At 42.4% G+C, this 25,264-nt stretch overlaps 1 protein-coding gene across 1 annotated transcript in view; it reads right to left on the bottom strand.

Moving 5' to 3' along the window:
- Window positions 1-2,224: 2,224 nt before the first annotated feature.
- LOC306919226 (uncharacterized protein) overlaps window positions 2,225-25,264 on the bottom strand; it is a gene marked incomplete at both ends in the record, with an annotated part of 220,956 nt that continues 197,916 nt past the window's right edge. The window contains 4 exons of the mRNA XM_079532046.1: window positions 2,225-2,289; window positions 13,363-13,500; window positions 14,136-14,240; window positions 14,498-14,614. Of these exons, the coding sequence (XP_079388172.1) occupies window positions 2,225-2,289; window positions 13,363-13,500; window positions 14,136-14,240; window positions 14,498-14,614 (425 nt within the window). The remainder of the gene's footprint in view (window positions 2,290-13,362; window positions 13,501-14,135; window positions 14,241-14,497; window positions 14,615-25,264) is intronic.

Below are 25,264 nucleotides of genomic sequence, written 5' to 3' on the forward strand. Positions count from 1 at the left end.
TGTGTGTGTGTGTGTGTGTGTGTGTGTGTGTGTGTGTGTGTGTGTGTGTGTGTGTGTGTGTGCGTGCGTGCGTGCGTGCGTGCGTGCGCGTGCGCGTGCGCACATGCGGCTTTAGTAAGAATGAGGTGTGAATGAAAATAAAATGAAAAAACCATTGGGTGGATGAAGCCATAAAATTAATGAAATACAAAATGTTTAAAAAAAAAAACTCTAATGTCATGTAAACCATTTCCTGTTACCTCCTTGACTAAGATCATTCCTTATGAAAATGTGTATTGATATGTATTCAAGAATGTATGTAACCACTCAACCACCCAATAAAAAAAATAATTATAAAAAAAAAGAGTATTGGCATTTTCTTCATTCTATCATGCATAACTGAGCCTTGCACCTATAAGGATTTTGTTACTAACCTGTAGTGTAGCGGCAGTACTCTTCTCTGGGCAGCCAACAGAGTTGAATGAAGGAACTCAAAGAACAGGGGAGTAAGGCACAGGGATAAAAGGACACAGGTGAACACAACTGACAATCAACACTGTGATAGGCTGGGGAACTCAGAGGACACACTATCACAGTACAGGTTAGACAAGGCAGGCAAACAGTAACAAGGCATACAGGAAACACTAGGAACAATACAAAATAAAAGCACACAAGGGTAACGCAACTCAAACTGGAACTAAGACACAATATTACAAAATCACAGGAAAACAGTAAAGTAAAACTAACTAAATACAGAACATGTCACAGAACATGACAGGAGGGGTTGTGTGCATGTCTGTGTCCAGTTTTATGATCAAGTTAATTAATGCACGGTCAAGGAAGGCAATGATGTTTCTGCAACTGTCCATGCTATACATACCCTAATGTTAAATTGCTGCCCTGAGGGCAGCTTTTGGAATACTGGTCTCAGGGCAGCTTAAATGCTATACAAACACCAATGTTAAATTGCTGCCCTGAGGGCAGCTTTTGAATGCTGGTCTCAGGGCAGCTTAAATGCTATAGTATCACAGACAAAAAACAGTCTAAGTCAAAATGTCATTCTGACCCCTCCACGAAAAGGCCTCGTTGTCCTGACCCCTTATCTATCATTTTTACATTATGGATAAATAGTGTGGACTTTTTCGTCTGTGGCATTCATATAACCATTTTAAATTGCTGCCCTGAGGGCAGCTTTTGAATGCTGGTCTCAAATGATGCCCTGATGATGCAAATGATGCCCTGAGACCAGCATTCAAAAGCTGCCCTCAGGGCAGCAATTTAACATTGGTGTTTGTATAGCATTTAAGCTGCCCTGAGACCTGAGAAAATTCAAAAAAAATTGAACCCGCCCCCCACTCTTAGCCCCGCCCCCTTTCACTATTAGCCCCGAATCCCACCCTTGCTGATTGGACGCACGCGAGGGCCAATTAAATTGAATGCTGCCCTCAGAACACATTCCAAGGCATATAAGTCACATCTGCGAAATATGACCCGCGCTACATTACATTTGGATTCACTTGGAGTGGGACAGAGGCAGACCCCATACCACAGTGTGTATTATGTAGTAACACTCTTAGCAATGAGTGTATGAAGCCCGCGCATCTCAAACGGCATCTTCAAACCAAACACGCAGACCACGCAAACAAACCACTTGAATTCTTTCAAAGAAAGCTAGTGTCACTGAAGGAGGCCAAGTCCAGTATACACTCAGCTGCTACACCTGTAGCTAAAGCACAAGAATGCTCATTTCGTGCAAGCCTCTGCATTGCTAAAGCAGGTAAACCACACACAATTGGAGAAGAATTGTGCCTGCCAATAGCGAAAGAGATGACACGCATAATGTGTGGGGAGAAGATGGCCAAAAGGTTGAATATGATTCCACTTTCCAACGACACATTGTCGAGGAGAGTAGAGGCCATGGCAGATGATGTTAAAAATACACTGGTAGACCACATACAAAGTAGCCGCTACTATTCCATCCAGCTGGACGAGTCAACTGATGTCGCAGATTTGGAGCAGCTCAGGAGGACTTTCTGTTCTGTAAACCACTAGAAACCAGAACTACAGCTGAGGACATATTCAATCTGCTTAACGCTTTTTTCCAAGAGAATGGGCTTGACTGGAAAATGTGTTGTGGCGTGTGTACAGACGGCGCACGGGCTATGACAGGTCGCCACAAGGGAGTTGCAGCGCGGATACGTGAGGTGGCACCGGGGATGCAATGGACCCACTGCAGCATACATCGTCAGGCCTTGGCGGTGAAGAAGATGCCAGGAGAACTTAAGGCTGTGTTGGACACGGCTGTGAAAACTGTCAATTTCATTAAAGCCCAACCTATGCATTCTCGCCTATTCCATGTGCTCTGTGACGAAATGGGCAGCGAGCATGTTCAACTGTTGCTCCATACAGAAGTACGGTGGCGAGAGGGAAGGTACTTACAAGGCTTTTCGAATTGCACAGAGAGGTACAAACATTCTTACAGGACAAAAGCTTCCCCTTATCTGGTGTTTTCGACGACCATGTGTGGCTCAGTCAACTGGCATACGTGTCGGATATATTCTCTCGTTTTAACGACCTGAATTTGGGGCTACAGGGGCTCTCCGTCAATGTATTTGATGTGCAAGATAAAATTAATGCTATTGTGAAAAAGATGGAGCTGTTTGAAATCAAAGCCAAGGCAGGAGATGTTTCATCTTTCCCCACATTGGAGACCTTTCTGTCAGACAACCACCTGACCCTCGATAACGATGTGAGGGACAGCATCGTTGCGCACATTGTCTCACTCAGGCAACAGTTCCGTGAATATTTTCCAGTGACAGCTGAAGATAATAACTGGATGAGAAACGCGTTCAGCATTGAAACTTCTGAAATGCCCAAGGACTTCACTGCTGATGAGCAGGAGAGTTTAATAGAATTGTCTTGCGATGAAACACTGAAGTCTGCGTTCAGAAGACAATCACTGATACACTTTTGGATACAACAACACAGTGAATACCCCGACTTGTTGGGCTATATCTCCAAATTGCATGTGACTTTTCCATGTATTTCGGTAATGGTATATCTCGCTGGGAATAAATGTATCCCACCTAGATAATTTGACAAAGTTTCTGTCTCCGTTTATTTGCGCAATCTTTACCATTCAAACAGAGAACTATTACAGTAAATTCACATCACACCAAAAGGGGTTCCCGCCCAGAATGGGTTAAACATGATTTGTGCAGTTTTAAATTTCACCTGGGAACTTTAGAATATAAGATTTTAAAAACAGGTTATTGGTATGAGTATAACACAGTATGAGTGTGTCATTGAAAACAAATGGTGAACATTTGAGTCCATATCTTGATAAATAGGTTGACAAATCATTGTTATCAATTGTTAAAAATGCTACCCAATCCCAGCTGTACATCTCTGACCTGCTCACTAGCTATAAACCAATCAGAACTCTCAGATCAACAGACACGGGTCTCCTAACTGTACCTAGAGTAACATGTACATGTGCTGAAGGTGGATTTAGTCCCTATGGTCCTACTCTCTGGAACGAACAACCTTAATGACCTGACATCTAGCTGCTACAACTGTGTCATCTTTTAATCTCGTCAGCCCTAGTTACTTCATGTGTCAAATCGTGAAAATAGCTGATCTCCAAGCTCACAACATGTTGCGATGCAATGTGTTCTGACCTTGTAGATTGCCTATATTCGCAGAGCAAACATTGTGTGTGTGTGTGTGTGTGTGCTTGTGTGTGTGCGTGCGTGCGTGCGTGCGTGCGCGTGCATGCGTGCGTGTGTGTGCGCGCGCACGTGTGCGTGCGTGTATATGTGTGCGTGCCAGGGCCGTGCAGAGAGCACTGAGGGGGCAGGTGCTCAAATCCCACAAAAGGGCACATCTGTCGGTTTTTGGGGTGGTCTTTTTGTGGGAATACTTTGTGCCATTTCACACCAGAAATGTTGTACATTGGGGGCTCAATTTTCATCCATGCTATACCCCTTTTCCCTAAACTTCTTTGCCTTTTTTTATTTATTTATGTTTTTACCATTTGTAAAACTTTTTGAATAGTTAAAGAAAAGGTTTTTCAAAATAGTTAAAAAAAAAAAAAGGCAAATAAGTTTAGGGATAAGGGGTTTAGCATGGACAAAAATAGAGCCTTCTTTTTCTAATGGGGAAATAAAAGGTGTTCCACAATAACTTGGTCCATGTCAGTGGCCTACATTCTCATTACCATGTATAATAATAATAATAATAAACTTTATTTATAAAGCACTTTTTAAAACAATGTTACAAAGTGCTTTCCAATACAGGTTAAAATGCAGTAGTAGAATAAAACAACAACAATAAGAAATATTAATACAAACAGATGAACACAAAATAAAAACAATCAATAATTTAAGTAAAAGCCATCGTGAACAAGTGGGTTTTTAGCTGTGATTTAAAAGAGCTCAATAGGGTGATTTGTCTTAGGGCCTCTGGTAGGGCATTCCACAGCCTAGGTGCACGGGCCGAGAAAGCCCAGTCACCCATGGTGACACGCTGGGTAGCTGGAACTACCAGGAGAGCCTTGCTTGCCGATCTAAGGCTACGTGTTGGCCTATGGGGCTCCAGCATGTCTTGTATGTAGATGGGGGCCAAGCCATTTAGTGCCTTAAAAGTGGTAATTAAAATTTTAAAATCAATCCTAAAATGAACAGGCAGCCAGTGGAGGGAGGCGAGGACAGGGGTAATGTGGTCACGCCTTCTGGAATTTGTTAATAATCTGGCTGCTGAGTTCTGGACCATTTGAAGGCGGGAGATAGTTTTTTTATTGAGTCCGGAATATAGTGAGTTGCAATAATCTAAGCGTGTTGTGATGAAGGCATGGATTACCTTCTCAAGGTCAGGAAATGAGATGAATGATTTTATTTTTGCTATATTACGGAGTTGGAAGAAACAGGATTGGACAACCTTAGTGACTTGCTGATTAAATGAGAGACTGGAGTCGAACATCACGCCTAGATTACGGGCTGCATTTGTTATATTATTGGACAGATTGCCAAGCTGTGACTGGAAAGCGGGGATGGAATTTGGGGGGCCAAAGAGGAGGATTTCTGATTTAGAGTCATTTAGCTGGAGGAAGTTCTGGGACATCCAGCACTTGATGTCTGATAAACAAGCTAGGATTAGGGATATATCTGTGCTGCCAGGTTTGAGGGGGATGTAGAGCTGAGAATCATCTGCATAACAGTGAACGTTTATTTTATGTGTTCTTATAATATGGCCAAGTGGGAGCATATAAATAGAAAATAATAATGGGCCTAGGATTGAACCTTGAAAAGGGCCACGGATGTTGTTAACACTTTCATCGCCCTCATGTGATGTTACCGCAGGCAGACAGGCAATATCTGTGAATTTGCGCCAACTACTTCCGGGGCACACAGCCCAACACAGCGAGAGGAGCAGCAAAAACCTCTGGCGGATTGGCCAAAAACAACAACTTTCCTCATGATGGGAAGAACGTAGGCTGTGTGTAGCAGCCTGGACAGCACGAAAGGTTAGTTAAGAGCTTCGGCTGCATGGAATTTATATAAACCTATATAACCCGCCATATTTGTTTTACCTCAAATGTCTGGTTTGGTAATGTGAAATAATTCCTTTTGTTCACAGCACACACCTGACAAAGGAGCATTGATATTAAATGACGATTAAATAGAATCGTTTAAATGTGATGCATATGTGGCTTCATGGTCCGATGGTACATTATGTAAGATGTAGCAACACCCTGATCTACACAAACCCAGCAGCTTGTGAGCACTTTACTGCATATCAATGAACATAATTATTGCATAAATTGTAATGCATATGACTTGTTAAATACTGACAAATGTGGACACAGACTGAGGCTCATATTGTACTACCAGAACATATGAGCTGGAGGGAATAATGCAAGATAAAATTAAGTTCCATCATGTTGAATAGAAAATAAGATCCATACACAAGATAAAATTAAGCTCCATCACAAGGAACTATTAATGTGTATTTTATTCAGTCATGTTGATATTGTCAGATTATACATATTATTCAGATAAAGAAAGAACAAGTGTGCTTCTTCTGGAGACTGCTCTTTGTTTAAGGCAGTGGGTGCTCAGCTTTGAAAATAACTTAAATCATAAACAAACTAAATGGAAAAAGCGGCGCTCCAAAATAAAAATAAATGCAAGACTGGCTAAAAAGTCTGAAAAAAATGTAAATACTTTAGAGGATTAGACTGACCATATGTCTTAAACTAATGGCTTTTCGCCTGTATGAGTACTCATGTGTCTTTTTAGATTACCCGCCTGAGTAAAGCCTGTACCACATACTGTACAAGAAAATGGCTTTTCGCCTGTATGAGTACTCATGTGTCTTGTTAGATTACCCACCTGAGTAAAGCCTGTACCACATACTGTACAAGAAAATGGCTTTTCACCTGTATGAGTCATCATGTGGGTTTTTAGAGTACCCGCCAGAGTAAAGCCTGTACCACAAACTGTACAAGAAAATGGCTTTTCACCTGTATGAGTCATCAGGTGGGTTTTTAGATTACTGGTGGTAACACAGCCTTTACCACATACTGTACAAGAAAAAGGCCTTTCGCCTGTATGAGTCATCATGTGGGTTTTTAGATTACTGGTGGTAACACAGCCTTTACCACATACTGTACAAGAAAAAGGCCTTTCGCCTGTATGAGTCATCATGTGGGTTTTTAGATTACTGGTGGTAACACAGCCTTTACCACATACTGTACAAGAAAATGGCTTTTCGCCTGTATGAGTCATCATGTGGGTTTTTAGATTACTGGTGTTAACACAGCCTTTACCACATACTGTACAAGAAAATGGCCTTTCGCCTGTATGAATCATCATGTGTGTTTTTAGATCTCTTGTGGTAAAACAGCCTTTACCACATACTGTACAAGAAAATGGCCTTTCGCCTGTATGAATCCTCATGTGGGTTTTTAGATTAACCGCCCGAGTAAAGCCTTTACCACATACTGTACAAGAAAATGGCCTGTCGCCTGTATGAATCCTCATGTGTTTTTTTCTCTCCTTTAGATTAAACATTTTGCCACACTCTGTACAATTAAAACTTTTCTTCCCTGTGTGACTCCAGGACTTCAGGTCCTGGGACAGCTTGTGCTGTCCTCGCACATTTTGTGTGTTTTGTGATTTCAGTGTGTTTAAAGCTGACTGATCTCCCCTAGTCTCCTCCCAATCATCAGTATCAGATTCACTAATTGGTTGTGATGTTCCACAGTCCTCTACATCAGCTTGTGTTTTCATGTGTACAGTTGACGTGCCGGCTATAGGCTCTGTCTCTCTGTCTTCATCATCTTCTTCACTTTTCACTGCTAGTAATGTCAACGCTGATCCACCAGCCTCTTCTGGTTTTTGAAGTAGGTCCTCTTGTTCCTCTTTAATCTCTGGAGCTTGTGGTTCCTCCTGGACCAGACTGGAGCTCCTCTCCTCTTCATGTGGAACCTCCTCTTTACACACAGGGACGTGCAGAAAGTACAAAAATAATACAATGTGTTACGACCCTTATGGTCTAGGACAGGGGTTCTCAATGTTTTTGGCTGGGGACCCCCGGAAATGCTTTGGCCATGTCTTCTCCCCTCTGGTTCCAAAACTATGGAATGGGCCTGGGCCAACTTAGCGGTCCAGGCACCTTGGCTGGTAATCCAGCATGACATTGTGTCACGGGTTCGAGTCCAGATCCAGTCAAATTTTACTGTGTGTCTTCCACCGCATCTCCCTCCCCGTTTCCTGTCTACCTACTGTAAATCCATCAATATATATATATATATATCACTCATTCTTGAGATGAGGGACAAAAGTGGAAAAAACATGTCCCACACATAAGAGCATTATTTATGTTAAAAATAAATGAATTCATAAAAATAAAAGCACTTGCAAATTTAATACAGTTGAGTATTATTATGCCATTAATTTCATTATATATTTTCCGTCAGGTTTTTTGAAAGTCTTAAATTAATCAGAAAATATTGTCGACAGATTTAGCCTGAAGACTCCTTTTCCAAGTCCTGTTTATATTTGTTGCAACAGTGGAGCACCTGGTCTGACAAGCATTCAATTGTTTGATATTTTAAACAAACAATGTTGATATCAATGTGGTCACAGCTTTTACATGTCAACTCCGTCAGGACATTATTATGATCTTTGTTAAGAATTCCAAAATTATGTTTAGTATTTTAGTTTAGGGTTAGGTTTAGCTAACAACTGAAGAAAAACTAAATGGATAGATTGTACTACAGAGGGTTAGGATGAAAACAAATGCCATTTTGTCAACTCCGTCAGACGTCAACTCCATCAGGTTTTGTGTCTGACGGAGTTGACATGTATCTGACGGAGTTGACAAAAGTGTTCCCAAAACAATAAAATTAGTTTTTGAATAATGGGAAGTATTCTAATTTGGCAGACAGTTAGAGCATGCCTTAAGGAACATTTTTGGCTATAGGGCCATCATAGATTTGTCTCGTGGTGACCATGGCAGCCATCTTCCAAAATGGCCGCCACCTGATGTTATTTTACAATAACTCAAGTTCTACACCACCTAGGATCTTGATTCTGGTGACTAATATTACATTTTCAAGGATGAGGGATACAGTGGTACAATTTAGATTTTCCCTATGACCATGGCAGCCATTTTTCAAAATGGCCACCACCTGCTGTTATTTTACAATAACTCAAGTTTTAGACCACCTAGGATCTTGATTCTGGTGACTAATCATACATTTTAAAAGATGAGGAATACAGTGGTACTATTTAGATTGGTCGTGTGACCATGCCAGCCATTGTTTTTCAAAATGGCCACCAACCTGACGCACAGTTTGACTTCACTGGCCACTGCAGGGAACTGTGGGGGAGAAACTTTGGTCTCTTGACACCCCGATTAGGTTCAGGGGTTTTTTTGTAGAGACTTGCCTTTCATGACATCGTTGCTGCAGCAGTTGATCTCCTTACTGCGAGCGGTGGCACACTCTGGGTCTCTTGGGCGTTGTATTTTGGTGGCCTCCTGCCAGTGTTTCTCCGTCCTCATGAGCTCTGTGTTCTGGGGCTCTTACATTGTCTTGGCTGGAGATTGCTTTCCTGCAGGGTCCAGCCCAGTCTTGTGCAGATGGCTGCTGGCCCACCTGGAGGCCCCAACCTCAATTGTTCGGTTGGTGTGATTAGGTGGGGTGGTCTTCCCCAATCAGGATGAGGGGTTTGACCCTTTCAAACCGTTGTATCGGCAGTCTGGCCAAGTGTCTGTATTTAGTTGTGAGGCTAGATACAGGATACGATTGCTCACCCAGCCCCAGGTGACTTGAGGTGAAGGCTCCTTTGATTTGGTAACATTGCTTTGGTTGACATGCTGGGGACACAGAGAACGACACTGATGCCTTCAGTGTCTGCACATCCTGCCTGATAGTTCTGAAGGCAGATCTTCAGGTTTTCCGTTGAGGCAGAGTCTTTCGCTCACTGTTCACCTCAAGCAGGACTTCAAGGTGTTTGCCTTTGCACAGGCTATATGGCTAGGACTCGTGCTTCAACCACTCCGAGAACTCCAACAGGGTGTTGGTTGCTCCTGGGCCGCAGAGCATTGTGCGGCGGAATTCAACTCTTATCTCTGGTGGCAGCTTGTTGAGAAGTCATGCAACTTGTGAGCCGCATCTAAGTGCTGTGTCTCCCTCTGGGCCTAGGGTTGTTAGCATGCCTACCAGCGACTGTACTTGAAGCGCAAACTTCTCAAAGGCCACCCCATCGCCTCGACAGATGTTGGCTGCCTCCAAGACACTTGCTATTTTCCGTAACACTAATTCGTGGGCCTGTCCAAACTTGTTGTTTAGGTGTCACCCGGGTCTCTGTTGGTGAAGTCGGGTCTATAGGTGGTCTAGAACATTATTAGAACGTTATTTAGTATGGGGATATTAATAAAATCTGGTAATAAATTCCTTACCGAGAATTTTCTTCACCAATGTGTTTGGAAGGGTGTCTACTAACATATCCCACATTGCTTTATATTCAACCACCCTAGGGGAACTTTTGACAGCTGCTGAAAGTTGGGGTACCATCAACAACCAATATAAGGCAAAATGTTCATTATGCTTATAGCATGTGACATGTCAAACTAGGGGGTTTTCATGATTCTGAATGCATTCCAAGCATTAGCTATGCACGAAAAACACTCATTGGGCTGAAAACGGCCATAGCCGTCATCACAAATGTGATTAGGTCAGCACATTTGGGCACATTTGGGAAAGTGGATATGGCCGAATTTAGCCGAAGGAGTTTGACCCCTAGTTTGGCCATAGACCCCCTAGTTTGGCCATAGCCACTTGCCCATCATCACATCTGTGATGATGGCTATGGCCGTTTTTAGCCCAAGGAGTGTTTTTCGTGCAAAACTAATGCTTGGAATGGATTCAGAATCATGAAAACCCCCTCGTTTGACATGCCACATGCTACTTAAAGCATAATGAAAATTAGAACATTTAGCCTTATATTGGTTGTTGATGGTACCCAACTTTCAGCAGCTGTCAAAAATTCCCCTAGGGTGGTTCAATAGAAACCAATGTGGGATATGTTAGTAGACAGCTTTACAAACAAGAAAATTCTTGGTAAGAAATGTATTCCCAGATTTGACATTCTGATAATATTCCCTGACTAATTGGTAAAATAATAGCAGGTCCGCCATTTTTGAAAATGGCTGCCATTGTCACAGGATAAATCGAAATAGTACTACTGTATTCCTCATCCTTGACAATGTAGTATTAGTCACCAGAATCAAGATCCTAGGTGGTGTAGAACTTGAGTTATTGGGAAATAACAGAAAGTTGGCGGCCATTTTGAAAAATGTCTACCATGGTCACAGGACAAATCTAAATAGTACCAATGTATCCCACATCCTTGAAAATGTATGGTTAGTCACCAGAATCAAGATCCTAGGTGGTGTAGAACTTGAGTTATTGTAAAGTAACAGCAGGTGGTGGCCATTTTGAAAGATGGCTGCCATGGTCACAGGGCAAATCTAAATAGTACCACTGTATTCCTCGTCCTTGAAAATGTGGGATTAGTTACCAGAATCAAGATCCTAGGTGGTCTAGAACCTAAATCAGTTCAACTTGTCAACTCCGTCAGATGTCCGTCAACTCCGTCAGACGTTGGTCACATGATGTTTTTGTTAATTTCCAAAGAAATAGATGATTCAATGTCAAATATTTTGTGCTTATGTATTGAAACACCAACTGAAATACTACTTAATGATGCTTTTTATTTTTTTTAACATGGTTTTTATGTTATAATATTGAAAGTAAAGGTTGAAAATGAAGGATTTGAGAAATGGGATATTTCACAATAGTGTGATATTGGAATAAAACAATATTAAATTAATTGTATTACTTAACTTGACTACTAAAAGCCATTATAAGATAACTGAGGACTTTATAGTATTGTTGAAATTATCAAATTAAAATAAAAAGGGATTTTAGTGTGTCTGACGGAGTTGACATAAATCAGTTATAAAGTGCATAAATGTCCCATTTTAGAAATAAATGTTATGCGAAAAACCTGTTCCTTCTCAAGATTGGTAGTTGAGACCTGTGTCTACAAATACATCCATTTAATTTTAATGGTTCTTAAAATAAAATAAAATCTGATTTGAAAAAGGTTGTGTCCCTTATCTCAAGAATGAGTGATATATATGGCTGTCAAATTAACTGTGTTAATTCATTTGTGAGATTAATTTGATTAAAAATGTTAACGCAATTAATCCATGCTTGGATGACCCGCCCCATACATGCCATAATCGACTCTGCACTATCTAGCCCTATCTGGATGGCAATAAAAGTGCCATAAAAGCCTGCACAATTTACATAGGCAGAGGCTCAAATCACATAGCACGACAACGGGTGAAAGACACCACACTGGGTTTGTTATAAAGAATAAAATATACATACATATGCATGTTAAATGTATCCGCCTTCTGACAGTTATCTTACCATTCCCACAACAATATAGAGAAAAACATGGCATATTTTGGACATTCGACAGTTCGAATGATGATTAATCATGATTAATTCATTTTCAAACTGTGATTAATCTGATTAAAAATGTTAATCGTTTGACAGCCCTAATATATATATTTGGTGGGATGCACGATTAATCGGTAGCATAATCAGAATAGGCCATATCGGCCATAAAAATGCCATATCGGTATCGGAATGGTCTCAAAATAATAAAATAATCTTAAATCAAACATTTAATTTGTGTACTCGTCTCATTCAGTAGTCATTCAGTTGTGAAAACAGACACTTGTAAAAGGCAATTTATTGATTGATTTAATACTTTATTAACATGCTTTGGGCCAAGCCCCTAGGGCCTAGGCTTGTTTCCATTGTGGTCCTCTGTATAATATCTGAATCGGTCCGAATCGGTATCGACCTTACAGGCCTATGTAAAGGCTCAACTGTTCCACTGTGCTTAGCTTACGTATGATTCTTGATGACAATACTTCATGTAGATGTATACCATGTCCGTGCTTACTGTAAATCACTCTGGATTAAGAGCATCTGCTAAATGGCTAAATTGTAAACAGGGTCTGCGATTAATTACAGCTGTGGATCGCATTGCGCATTGCAAAGTCAAACTGGTTCACTCAATCGCGCATATAACAATTGCGCAGCGCTAGCAAGCTTGTGTGTGTGTGCGTGTGCGCATGTGTGTGCGTGTCTCTGTCTGTCTGTCTGTCTGCCTGTCTGTGTCTGCACTCTGTCATGGGAGAACATATTTGTTAAAGTGACGTTTTTTTCCTTTCTTTTTTTTCTCAATAGGCCTACCAATTTGTACAGCAAGCCTTTGGCTGTATACATATATTATTTACATTTGTATATTTATTATAATGATTAGGAATTATTATTATAATGATTAGGAATGAATTTGCCTTTTGTGCGAACCTGTGCTTAGCTGAATAGGACTAGATTTTAATAATCATAATGTTGGTACTTGAGAGCCAAATATTTTCTGAGGTGGTACTTGAAAACTTGTAAAAAGGTTGAGAACCACTGATTTAACAATATTTCTGTAGTTTTTTCTTAATTTCATATAGGCTCAACATTCTGCTCTGGTTATCAATGGTAAAACTTGTTTATCTAATTAAATAGGTTTGCTTAAAAGTAATCCAAAGGTAACTGAAAGTAACCAGTTACTTTTTAAATTGTGGTACTTGGATTACGTTACCGACTACAATTTATAGCAAGTAATTTGTAACTGTAGGCCGGGGATTACTTTTTAAAAGTAACCTTCCCAACCCTGATTGTAAATGGTATTCAACTTTACTACATGTTTAAACCACAGTAAATAAAACACTACATACCTATCTTGTACAATTTTACTACAGGTTGCATCCTTGCATCAAACAGTCCATGTCTCTGGTCCATCTCTGGCTGTTCCTCTGACAACGTTGAATGTCTTTTGGAGGCCATCTCTCTAGATACTGTCTCCCTGTGGTGCTCTGTGGAAATCACCAGTAGAAAGCCCTTTCATTATACCACATAATCAAATCAAACTTACTTTCAACCTTTTCAGTTGAAAGGAGCAGTCACTAGTTGTTCTAAGTGCTAAAATAATTGTCCCCATCCTGATGTAAACATCAGATGAAAATAAAAATTATATTGAATTTGTAAAAGGGAAACAAAAGGTCAAAAAGTAACAGAAATAGCCAATCTACAAGCTCACAGAGGACACAGTCAACCCATACTGCTCCCAGGTGCCGTCTACATTCCTCCTGTCACCAGTCTCTCCGGTGGTCTAATGTTCATGAAATAGGCCTACCACTTGTTTAACCTACTTGGCCTGTGTCTCATAGGAGGGCTGTGGGCAGTTCAGAAACCTGTCCACCAGTGACACCATCGTTAGGCAGATTTGTTTTTAAACAAGATTTAAAATAGAAAATATTTCGATTTGTATTATTGTGAGACCAAAGGAAAATCATTTCCGCATTGCAACTTTTCAGGAATAGAAAGCCTGCAGTTTCGTGAGAGTGAGAACCAATTATATGAAGATAAGTTGAAAAGTGGTGAAGTGGTCCTTTAAGTAGTATTTTTTTTATTGCGTATTTAAAAAATACGCAATAATTAATTGACCCACCAGCCTCTCTTTGAAGTAGCTCCTCTTGTTCATCATTAATCTGTGGAGGTTGTGGTTCCTCCTGGACCAGACTGGAGCTCCTCTCCTCTTCAGGTGGAACCTCCTCTTTACACACAGGAACGTGCAGAAAGTCTAGGATTAATACAGGTTAGTTAATACTGAAGTAGTACTGAAAAGCTTCAGTGAACCCATTAATACTTTTACTGACGAACCGTCGTCCCATTCATAATACATTTTGATCAATGTAGTCACATTGTTAATGCTACAATCGATAACCGAGTCATATCGGTTCATCTCTACACTCTCAGTATCGACCCACTTTCACCAATAAAACCAATAAAGACAGAGTGATTTAAACTTACTGAGATCCAGGTGGTCTTCAGGTTCCTGTTTAAGGTGGTCTTCAGGTTCCCGTTTAATAGAAACAGTTGTGGCTGGAGAACTGATCTTCACCTGCAGACTGGACTCCACACACTGGTCTGGAATGAAGACATATACTGTAATAAACACTTTAATAAAGACTTTGATGTGACATTATTAAGTTTAATAATAAGGCTGTTCATGTGTCACAAATAAGGACTACCATAGACTATATAGAGACCAAAGGACTACAGCATAACACTCCTGTAGAAAACTGAATCAGACTAAATTAATGTATACTATGAACCAGAATGTTTTAAAAAACTAAAAACTAATTTAAAATGAAAGAACAAAATGAAAGAACATCTAGCAAGCAGTAATTTTATCATTGCATAGGCCTATTTGAAATAGCCAAATCAGTTTGATAACAGATTAAAGGGTCACTTCACCCCTGACACAACCTGATCTTATTTTAATGATGTTTAGGACACTAGAAACACTTTTCCTGGGTTTTTGTGTGCGCAATCCCTGTTTTCAGATATCCTGGTAAGGAATTCATTTTATCTACGTCAGAATGCTCATGGCCCCTCCCCTCCGGACTACAACAGTCTAACCTCGCGTCACCTTAGAGTATGCGCGTCACCTACACACGGCTACGCCTACACCTGAAGACAGCCCAGAGGGGTGTCCCTAGTCTCTACTTTGTTCCACCTACAACCCCAGGCCACCCCCACCGATGCATTCCTCAGATTGTTTGTTTGTGTATTATCATGGCGTCTGCAGTGCAGAGTGATAGCACTCCATGGACAATATTTATTTGAACCGGAATACACAGAAGATCAACCCCAGCGCAGATGAAACGAGCATGCAGGGCAGCCTGGCCCTGGATATTTTTTACTTGATCAAGTAAGTATTTCTGTAGCCCTGAAACATGATTGTCATAAGAGCGTCATGTAAACCATGGCTAGGTATTTCTGCAAAGTGTAAACATGATGTAAACTTGCATAATCTAGCAATCGATTGCTTTAATGTGATTGTTTTATAAAGTTAGGGTAGTAGCTAGGCTATGTATGTGTATAGTTCAGACTGTTCAGAGTGTCGTAGTACGTAGACTTGTTTCAAGATTCCAGTTCATAGACGCAGCCATGTTCTATCCTATCGTTACGTTGGGTCCCGAAAATAGAAGGTCTACAAGCTCACAGCGCATCGCGGATTCGACACTTTGTGAGCTTGTACGTCTGTTATTTTCGGTGCACCAACGTCATGCATGCAACATGTATAAATCAGGCTTCACGTCGGATAGATGATGATGGCCATATTGTTTTCATTTACAGGAGTCAGGACTGGAGGACAGACAATACGGATGTTGTTTTCAGCCAAACGTGAGAGGAACTGCTGCATCGGAGGGAAGAGTTGTGTTCACCTTATAAATAAGAACATTCCCTTTTCCAAGCCTTCATGTCATCATTTCAAAACTTGGAAAACAGCTATAATGAAGTTTATCTAATAAAACGTTTACATGATGTACACCTGCTTGCTGCTCATTGACTATATGTAAAGAATGAAAAAAGGTTGCACCCAAATTCCATCTAGTGTTCATTTGAACGATTTCATTTGGCAGAAATGGCATATTGCATAACGTGTTGTACATTCTCTTCATGTAATCATTTTGCTGGGGATTACTTACCATACAGTTGAACTACAGTAAAACATAATGTAACAATATCCACTAATTAAAAGCATGATGATGACACGTGGTTACAATGTTACAGTGAAACATGTTCTCTGAAATTATTGAGAGTCGCACATGAATATGAAACGTAGGCTACGTTTTGTTTTATTATAAAATGCATTACATCTCCCTTCAATATCAATCACAGACTTTCTTCATGCTGTGGGAATGACGAAACAATTGAGGAAAAACACGTTTGTTTAGTGATACTATGCTAATTTATATATATTTAGTTTGCTTTGCTATAAAAAGCTACATGACCATTTTCAACCGTAACGCAGACAGCATCGATGCGGCTGCAGCGGCTCTGTCTAATTCCTGAAGAGTGAATACTTTCTTCCAAAACAAATCTAATGTCCAACCGTTTACTGGTTCAAGAAAAAGGAGAAGCAGACTTCACGTTGTACAAGAAAGAACACATGGCTTCATGTCGTGTTGTTTAGTCATCCACTCGAAAAAGGCTAGCAAAAAGTGGTTTGTTATTATTCTTGCAAAAATGAAGGTTGCCAGTTCTTTGACTTTGTGAGAGAAATAAGCAGCCATGTCCATGCAAAGTGCAAACAAGCCTCAAAACAATATGCACATATTTTTGGTTATTTATATTATGTGACTATTAGGCACATAAGCCGGCTATTTAAAAAAATAATCTTGAGTGGATAAAGTGCAAATGTGGAATATCTTTGAAACATTTTAACAACACATCACAGGGCTCCATGGCACAAATTACGTGGAAAAATACAAATTAATTTGGGGGTCCTTGGCATGTTCATGGAGAACCACTGGTGTGAAAAACATTTGGATGAAAGCCCAAATATCAACTACATTTTAGAAACAAGTCAAAAAAAAGAAACATCAACCAGTGATTGTGAACCACCAATATTTACAAGCAACAAAAATAAACCCAAAGTTGCTTATAATAAGCAGACATGGCAACACGGGGTCACTTCCATGTGTATTTGTTGTTTGTAGAAAATGGGAGGATAAAGATCATAAAGTCACACCTACACGAAGCCTCCCCCTGAGGAACAGCGCAGCAAAGCATTATGGGCATTGTAGGAATTCAGCAATCCAGTCAACCCCTAGTCAAATACACAGACTTCATTATTGTTCTGGTCAAAGGGTGCAAATTTCAAATTGTGCTACTGTTATCTATTACAAATACCATTAACATTGAGTGACTGGATTTTCTTCCAGAGGTGAAGTGACCCTTTAATGATCCTGAAATAGATAACACAAGTAGGTATACTATTGTTGCCGTCAGGTGGAGACTAGCCTCGGAAACCCAGACGTTTTTATTTCCAGGGGGGAAAAAAAGTCCGGACCGAGTCCACTTCAAGTGGAACGAGTCCACTTCAATTCGGCATACAGTAGCGCAAACGTTGATCACTCTCTGCTGATTTCTGATCGTCTGCACCTTTGTTAAATTGACGCACACACGTACACACACTCCTCTCTCTCTGTCGCTCTAATTAATTAGTCTCATGTCGCGCAGCTGCGTCTCGATTCTCCCGGCGGATCCTGCCGGGAGCTGCCTATGACATAGAAAGCATAGGTGGACCCAAGGCTAGGTGGAGACCTCTTATGTCCAATACTCCAAAACTGTTACTTTTCAGAATTCTAGTAAGTAGGAAAAATCTAAGTGAGTGGTGCAACTCTGTGTGGGCGTCCCCGGGGAGTTCCCGGAAGTTCCAGACCCACAGGAATGCGCCCAGGGTACCGGCCCGGTTCCGGCGAGCCGCCCCACATCCAAAACGGTCGGGAAATTACAGAGTTAACGTGTGGGGGTCCCTCTACTGTACTGTCACACCCGAAATCATCATATAAACAGTTAATGTGTGTGTGTGTGTGTGTGTGTGTGTGTGTGTGTGTGTGTGTGTGTGTGTGTGTGCGCGCACACACACACAACAGTGACACTTGGCGGTGAAAACCAACCAAACGCTATTTTCGTGCTGGGACACAGCCAGCCAGCCAGGGACCCAGGGACACACATGGAATGGACCGACATTTTGCCGCGGAACTCCACTAATCCCCCCACCTTCCCGGGGAGGTGCCGCCCCTCCCCCCGGCAATGCCACGTCTGATGGCCGGGGACGGAGAATGCACTCGCTCCTTCTGAATTACAGAGATACAAGGTTTCTCTGCTCCGGCAGCAATGATAAAAAAGTAAACCCAGCTGCTATAATAGAACAGTGAGACTCATGTAGATCTCAGGATTCACATGGAAACAGTCAAGGCCTCACAGAACGGAGACCCAAATGCCACAATATAGTTAGTCCCCTAATAGTTGGCTTACTGTTGTAAATCTCTAACATTGTATATTTTCCTGAATCCTGATAGATGTATATCGAGCAATATCCCCAGAGTCTCAGAGGAGGAGGAAGAGAGGCTCACTAGGACAGATTTAACAGCAACAACAACGACAATGAAACAGACGCAGAGAAGGCTCAAACAACCCACCTTGACTCAATAACACCAGAGTAAGGCCAGGTGTGGACAAGGACAGATGCATGCACAGTTGCACACCGCACAGACTTATAGTCTGGTGAGACGTAGGACCCTAGGCAGGTCACAAACCACAGTCCTAGAAACCTCTAAGTCCCTGCAATGCCAGAAGAACACAGGTGGCAGGTGGAGCCTCCTGCTGGCTCTGGCATAGAGAAAGGACAATAGCTGGAAGCCTGGATGAGAGTGCCAGTGATTTGACCAATCACTGCTGACCTTGTGGTGGTCGAAACAAACGGTCCGTGGCACAGTCGGTAGTGCTGTCGCCTCACAGCTAAAAGGTCCTGGGTTCGATTCCCACTGGGGACGCTAGGGCGTGTTCTCTCCTCTGCGTCATCAGTGCGTATACCCGAGGCGGGGTTGGCGAAAGGGCCTTTCTGTGTGGAGTTTGCATGTTCTCCCCATGTCCCCTAGGGTAGGTACACTCACATGTTCTCCCCGTGTCCCCTAGGGTAGGTACCCTCACAAAACAACATGCAGTAATCCTGGTCTCTAAACTACATCCCCCTGGCCAGCCGGGGCGCCTGATGGAGGGAAACTCCCCCCTGTCAGGTGAAAAGCAGCAGCTTGGACTCCTCATGCATAGAAGGAAGGATGAGGTCAGTCCGCTGCCCCCCACCCCCCAGGTTGGCAGAGTAAGTGTAGCGCCCAGGATTACATTAGATAATTGACACTGGGTGAAAAATGGGTTGCAAAATCGTGGGATATAGATATATATTTTTTAAAGAAGGTTGGGGACCACCTGATGACCTCTCTTCCTGGCCAAGGCTTTATCCATTATGGATCTTTGATGTATTAACAAACAAACTTAAGCCTTTAAAATAACATGAGAAATATCCCCTAGGCTGCAGTACCAAGTCAGCCATACCACTTATGACCACATTGCTTTAAAAAAACCAAATGTGAGACAGAGGGGTTTAATGACAAAATGATAGGCAAGGCCCATCGGACGGACACGCCCATCGGACGGACGGACACACACACACACACACACACACACACACACACACACACACACACACACACACACACACACACACACACACACACACACACACACACAATAAAGAACTTGAAGCTACTGGGAAATGTACTTCAGTTCAGCTAGCTTAATGCTACTTGTAGCTGAGCTGGTGTTGTTCAGAGTTTACCAACCTGCAGTGTGTAGATCGATGTCCATATCAACATCATTGTCCAGCACTTTGTTTTGTTTCTCCAGCAGAGTTTCTAGTGTCTCCATCTCTCTCTGGAAGAGGTTGACCATGACCTGAGCAGCCAAACTGAGGCGCTCCAACACAAACACTCTGACATCAAGCTTCACACAACAAACATCAGCACCACCACTCTGCTGCTGTTTGTCCAAAACACACAATAGGTCCTCTCCCACCGACGTCATGTGTTCATGTATCTTCATCCGTACAGACTCCATTTGACACGTTTTGACCTCCATTATGAGACGTTGTTTTTAGCAACAATCCGTTTATTTCACACCACGATGAAAAACAACCACAGAGCTAAAGGCTAACAAACTCCATGCTGCAGTGCTAAACGCTGTACACGCACAACCCTGCTTCTGGGTCAAAGTGTTTACGCATGCGCAACAAACTTCTTCTTCTTGTTGATTTCCGGCAGTGTGGACGCCGCGAGGCGTATTACTGCCCTCCACTGGACTGGTGATTTATTCACCTAAATCTTGTCATATAGTCCAGTGTCATGCAGGAACTGCAGAACTGCCTCAGAGGTTATTTGGTGGTTCTCATTATGGCCAAATAAAGACGAAACTGAAAAGGACTCCTCTCCTGCCTCTGCCATCCTTAGGAATAGGGATTGTCTTTCTGTGCTGTACTCCTTACACTCTAAGAAAACATGTTTAACTGTTTCTGGCTTTCCACACTGGCAGAGCCCTGTGTCGTGCTTCCCAATGAGAATGCGCAACAAACGATCCACGCACTGTTGCCTTAATGTCTTTCGCCCCCTGGTGGTGGAGGTGTGTAACTGTCACTAGATTAAAATTATAGGCCTACATCTAATATGTAACAGGGGTTGCGTTTTGCAACTGCCTTCAAATCCCACTATAGTAGGGCCGTGCAGAGAGCACTGAGGGAGCAGGGGCTCAAACACCAGAAAAGGGCACATGTGTGTGTGCGCGTAGTGCGCCGATATTTGGGGTCTTTTTGTGGGGTCCGTCTCTTGTGCCATTGCATGTCATTGGACAGTAAAATAAGCAATACGTTATCATTAGTCTGAAACTAAAACTGACTGATGGCAGCCAGCACATTTAAAGTATAATTATAAATAATAATTATAAATAATAATTATGATAGTGGAATTATCATTAGGGCCGATTCATACTCCTATTTTACCGCTGTTTCGGCGCTGTAGTGCCGAAATGATTTCGGCTCGTCAGAAATGTTCAGTAGCACCGAAGAGCCGACTTCAGGAAGGTACCCCCCCCCCCCCCCCCCCCGAACCTCAAATGACGTCACATTGTAGGCTCTACAGAGCCGAACCGACTTTTATTCGGCTCTAAAATAGGAGTATGAATCGGGCCTTAGGCCTTATTGGCCCCCCGGGGCCCCCCATTGGCCGCCCACATGCCCACTTTGAGGTAAAAGGGCAGGGGCTCAAGCCCCCATAGCCTGAGGTGTAAAAACAAATCACACCCGTGTGAAGTGAGGGGCGCTCATATCATCGTACATCATCATGAATCATATTTGGTGGACATTTCACCTAATTTCTCCTTTCATTGTCAATGGCAAATATTGAGACGTGTGGGGTCAAAAGCTGTATATACAGGGCTGCCAAGTCTCACGCTTTGAGAGTGAGAGTCACGCAATTTGACCTTTTACCAGGCACCACGCCACACCTCTCATTTCTCACGCACGCACAATACGCACGCCGAGGGGGGCATAAAATGTGCCAAAAAAGCCAAGCCGGCTATCATAATAACAATTTTCTCTGCGGCTCCGCCGCGTAATAACGCGCACCCATGTGTGCGTCCTCACAAACGGCAAAAATAGCCGATCTGCAGGAGATCATGCAGCGCTGTTATATGCAGTAGAAGGGTAACCAGGCAGTGGACCACCAAATCGTCAGCAGGGTCCCTGACTGTGACGCATGGAAATGAGCCATGCAGAGTTTAACATCGCTTCGAAATATTTTTCATGGAAGACAATATAGCCTCCACAAGTTACATTAAGTGAGTAAGTCACAAGTGACTATCTCTCTTCTATACTGGTGTGTGGCGTCTCTTGCGTGATATGAGGAACGGTGCCAGTAGCCTACGCACATTATATGGACAAAGTCGTGTGTGTGTGTGTGTGTGTGTGTGTGTGTGTGTGAAGGGGGAGGGGCCGAATCGCAACTTGTCGTTATAGTTCTGTTCAGAGAGGGAGAGAGAGAGACCACAGATGTGTGGGCATGGGGAAATTAAAAATAAGGCATTTTCCCAAATTCCAGTTTTCTGACTTTTTATTTCACAACATATTCCCCAATTTCCACTGAGATTATGGGGTGAATGAATGTGGCCAGACCCATCTTCTCTTTCTGTCATAGTGACATTGTCCTGCATCAGATCATGTCCAAATCAGGTTCTCCAATCCTCAGTAGCCTCTTCAGTTTTTTGATGATTTTTTGAGTGGTGCAACCACTCCCTTACGGAGCTATGTGTGTGGCTGGCTGGGTCTGAGCACTATGTGTGTGGATTGCTGGCTGGCTGGGTCTGAGCACTATGTGTGTGGCTTGCTGGCTGGCTGGCTGAGTCTGAACACTATGTGTGTGGCTTGCTGGCTGGCTGGCTGGGTCTGAGCACTATGTGTGTGGCTTGCTGGCTGGCTGGCTGGCTGGGTCTGAGCACGAAAACAGCGTGGTTGTTTTTCACCACCTGTGCGCAACCAAACACAAACACACATGCACATATTAACTGTATATATGATGATTTCGGGTGTGCCAGTACAGTACAGTACAGTACAGTACAGTACAGTACAGTACAGTACAGTACAGTACAGTACAGTACAGTACAGTACAGTACAGTAGTGGGCCCCCCACATGGTAACTCTGTCATTTCTCTACCGTTTCGGACGCGGGACGGCTCGCAGGAACCGGCCCGGCACCCTGGGCTCTATCCTGTGGGTCTGAAACTCCCCCCCCCCCCCCCCGCCCCCACACGGAGTTGCACAACTCTAGGGTGGGATGTCTGTGTTCCTCTAAAATTGGCCTTTTTTAACATTGATTTAGAGTCTAAATCAATGTTAAAAAAGGCCAAATCGACATTAAAAAAGGCCAATTATTTTTCGCCGGTGGCCGGCGTCGAACGCATTAAGACACTAAGGTCTCACTCTTGGCATTTTCTGAAACTTGGCAGCCCTGTATATAGGAGGCCCTCAAAAGATCACACCCGTGTGAAGTGAGGGGCGCTCTTATCATTGTACATCATCATACATCATCTCATTCCGGCTAATCAGAATTTACGTCCTCACCTTCGTCTTCAATGATTGTGTTTACGCAATGTTTGTGTTTCCACAAACACTCAAAACTAGCCATTCATTTTCAATGGCATTTAATTTTTGTGTTGGGACAGTTTGTGTTTACACACAACCTCAAAGCTGGACATACTGTAGGACGGGCTAGCGCCCCTCAAAAAAAATTAAATAAAGATACAAGTTGCTCAGGACGTCAGCTAGAGTGAGCAACTTCACGGACTCCATATTTGGACTTAATCTTCGACACAAAACTCTTTATATGGGCAGATATCGACTTTTAATCTCGTCAGCCCTAGTTACTTCATGTGTCAAATCGTGAAAATAGCTCACAACATGTTGCGATGCAATGTGTTCTGACCTTGTAGATCGCCTATTTCCGCAGAACAAACTGTGTGTGTGTGTGTGTGTGTGTGTGTGTGTGTGTGTGTGCGTGCGTGTGCGTGCGTGTGCCAGGGCCGTGAAGAGAGCACTGAGGGGGCAGGTGATCAAATCCCACAAAAGGGCACATCTGTCGGCTTTTGGGGTGGTCTTTTTGTGGGAATACCTTGTGCCATTTCACACCAGAAATGTTGTACATTGGGGGCTCAATTTCCGTCCATGCTATACCCCTTTTCCCTAAACTTCTTTGCCTTTTTTTATTTATTTATGTTTTTACCATTTTGAAAAACTTTTTGAACAGTTAAAAAAGTCAAAATAGTAAAAATAAAAATAAAAGGCAAATAAAATGGGGAAAGGTGATTAAATAGAATCGTTTAAATGTGATGCATATGTGGCTTCATGGTCCGATGGTACATCATGTAAGATGTAGCTGACAGGGGTGTCAGCTACATTTTACATAATCCCAAACCCGGCAGCTTGTTAGCACTTTACTGCATATCAATGAACATAATTGAGTACCACAGACGAAAAACAGTCTAAGTCCAAATTTAATTCTGACCCCTCCACGAAAAGGCCTCGTTGTCCTGAACCCTTATCTATCATTTATACATTATGGATCAATAGTGTGGACTTAGACTGTTTTTCGTCTGTGGCATTCTTGCATGATTGTAATGCATATGATTTGTTAAATACTGACAAATGTGGACACAGAAGACTGAGGCTCATATTGTACTACCATGAAGTTCCATCATGTTGAATAGAAAATAAGATCCATACACAAGATACAATTAAGCTCCATCACAAGGAACTATTAATGTGTATTTTATTCAGTCATGTTAATATTGTCAGATTATACATATAATTCAGATAAAGAAAGAACAAGTGTGCTTCCTCTGGAGACTGCCCTTTGTTTAACAGAAAGTGAAACCCAACATTTGTACCTGTTGCACAGACTATAAAGCTCCGTAGTCGGCAGGATTCGAACCTGCGCGGGGAGCCACCAAAGGATTTCTACTCCATCGCCTTAACCGCTCGGCCACGACTTCCTCTGTTACCTGTAGGCACACATGTTCATCAATTTTGGGTGAACACAAAGAGGGACTTGAACCCACAACCAAAGCAATATTGCAATCATCTGAAAGTTGATTGATGGGTTAAATTGACCCTCCTATCTCCATTACCTGCATCATCTCTGACATCTTCAAGATAGCCACGAGTGCATCAAACAGCTTTGTGAGAGTAAATATTACAGTGAACACAGGGCTCGTTGGTCTAGGGGTATGATTCTCGCTTAGGGTGCGAGAGGTCCCGGCTTCAAATCCCGGACGAGCCCTACGGTTGTCACTGCACTTCACCATCCCTAGCCTTAGTTCATGTCTTGGAATGAAGTATGTTGTAGCCTGGAAGATGACAACATGGAACCTCAGCAACGACTAGCAGACATTGTCCATAATGCACCACAAAGCTGCAGTTTACTATTAATTTTCAATGGAAGCCATCACCATGAAAACAGAAAGTGAAACCCAACATTTGTACCTGTTGCACAGACTATAAAGCTCCGTAGTCGGCAGGATTCGAACCTGCGCGGGGAGCTACCAAAGGATTTCTACTCCATCGCCTTAACCGCTCGGCCACGACTTCCTCTGTTACCTGTAGGCACACATGTTCATCAATTT

The sequence above is a fragment of the Electrona antarctica genome (genome assembly GCF_951216825.1).
Source record: "Electrona antarctica genome assembly, contig: scaffold_25, whole genome shotgun sequence".
Classification (NCBI taxonomy): Eukaryota; Metazoa; Chordata; class Actinopteri; order Myctophiformes; family Myctophidae; genus Electrona; species Electrona antarctica.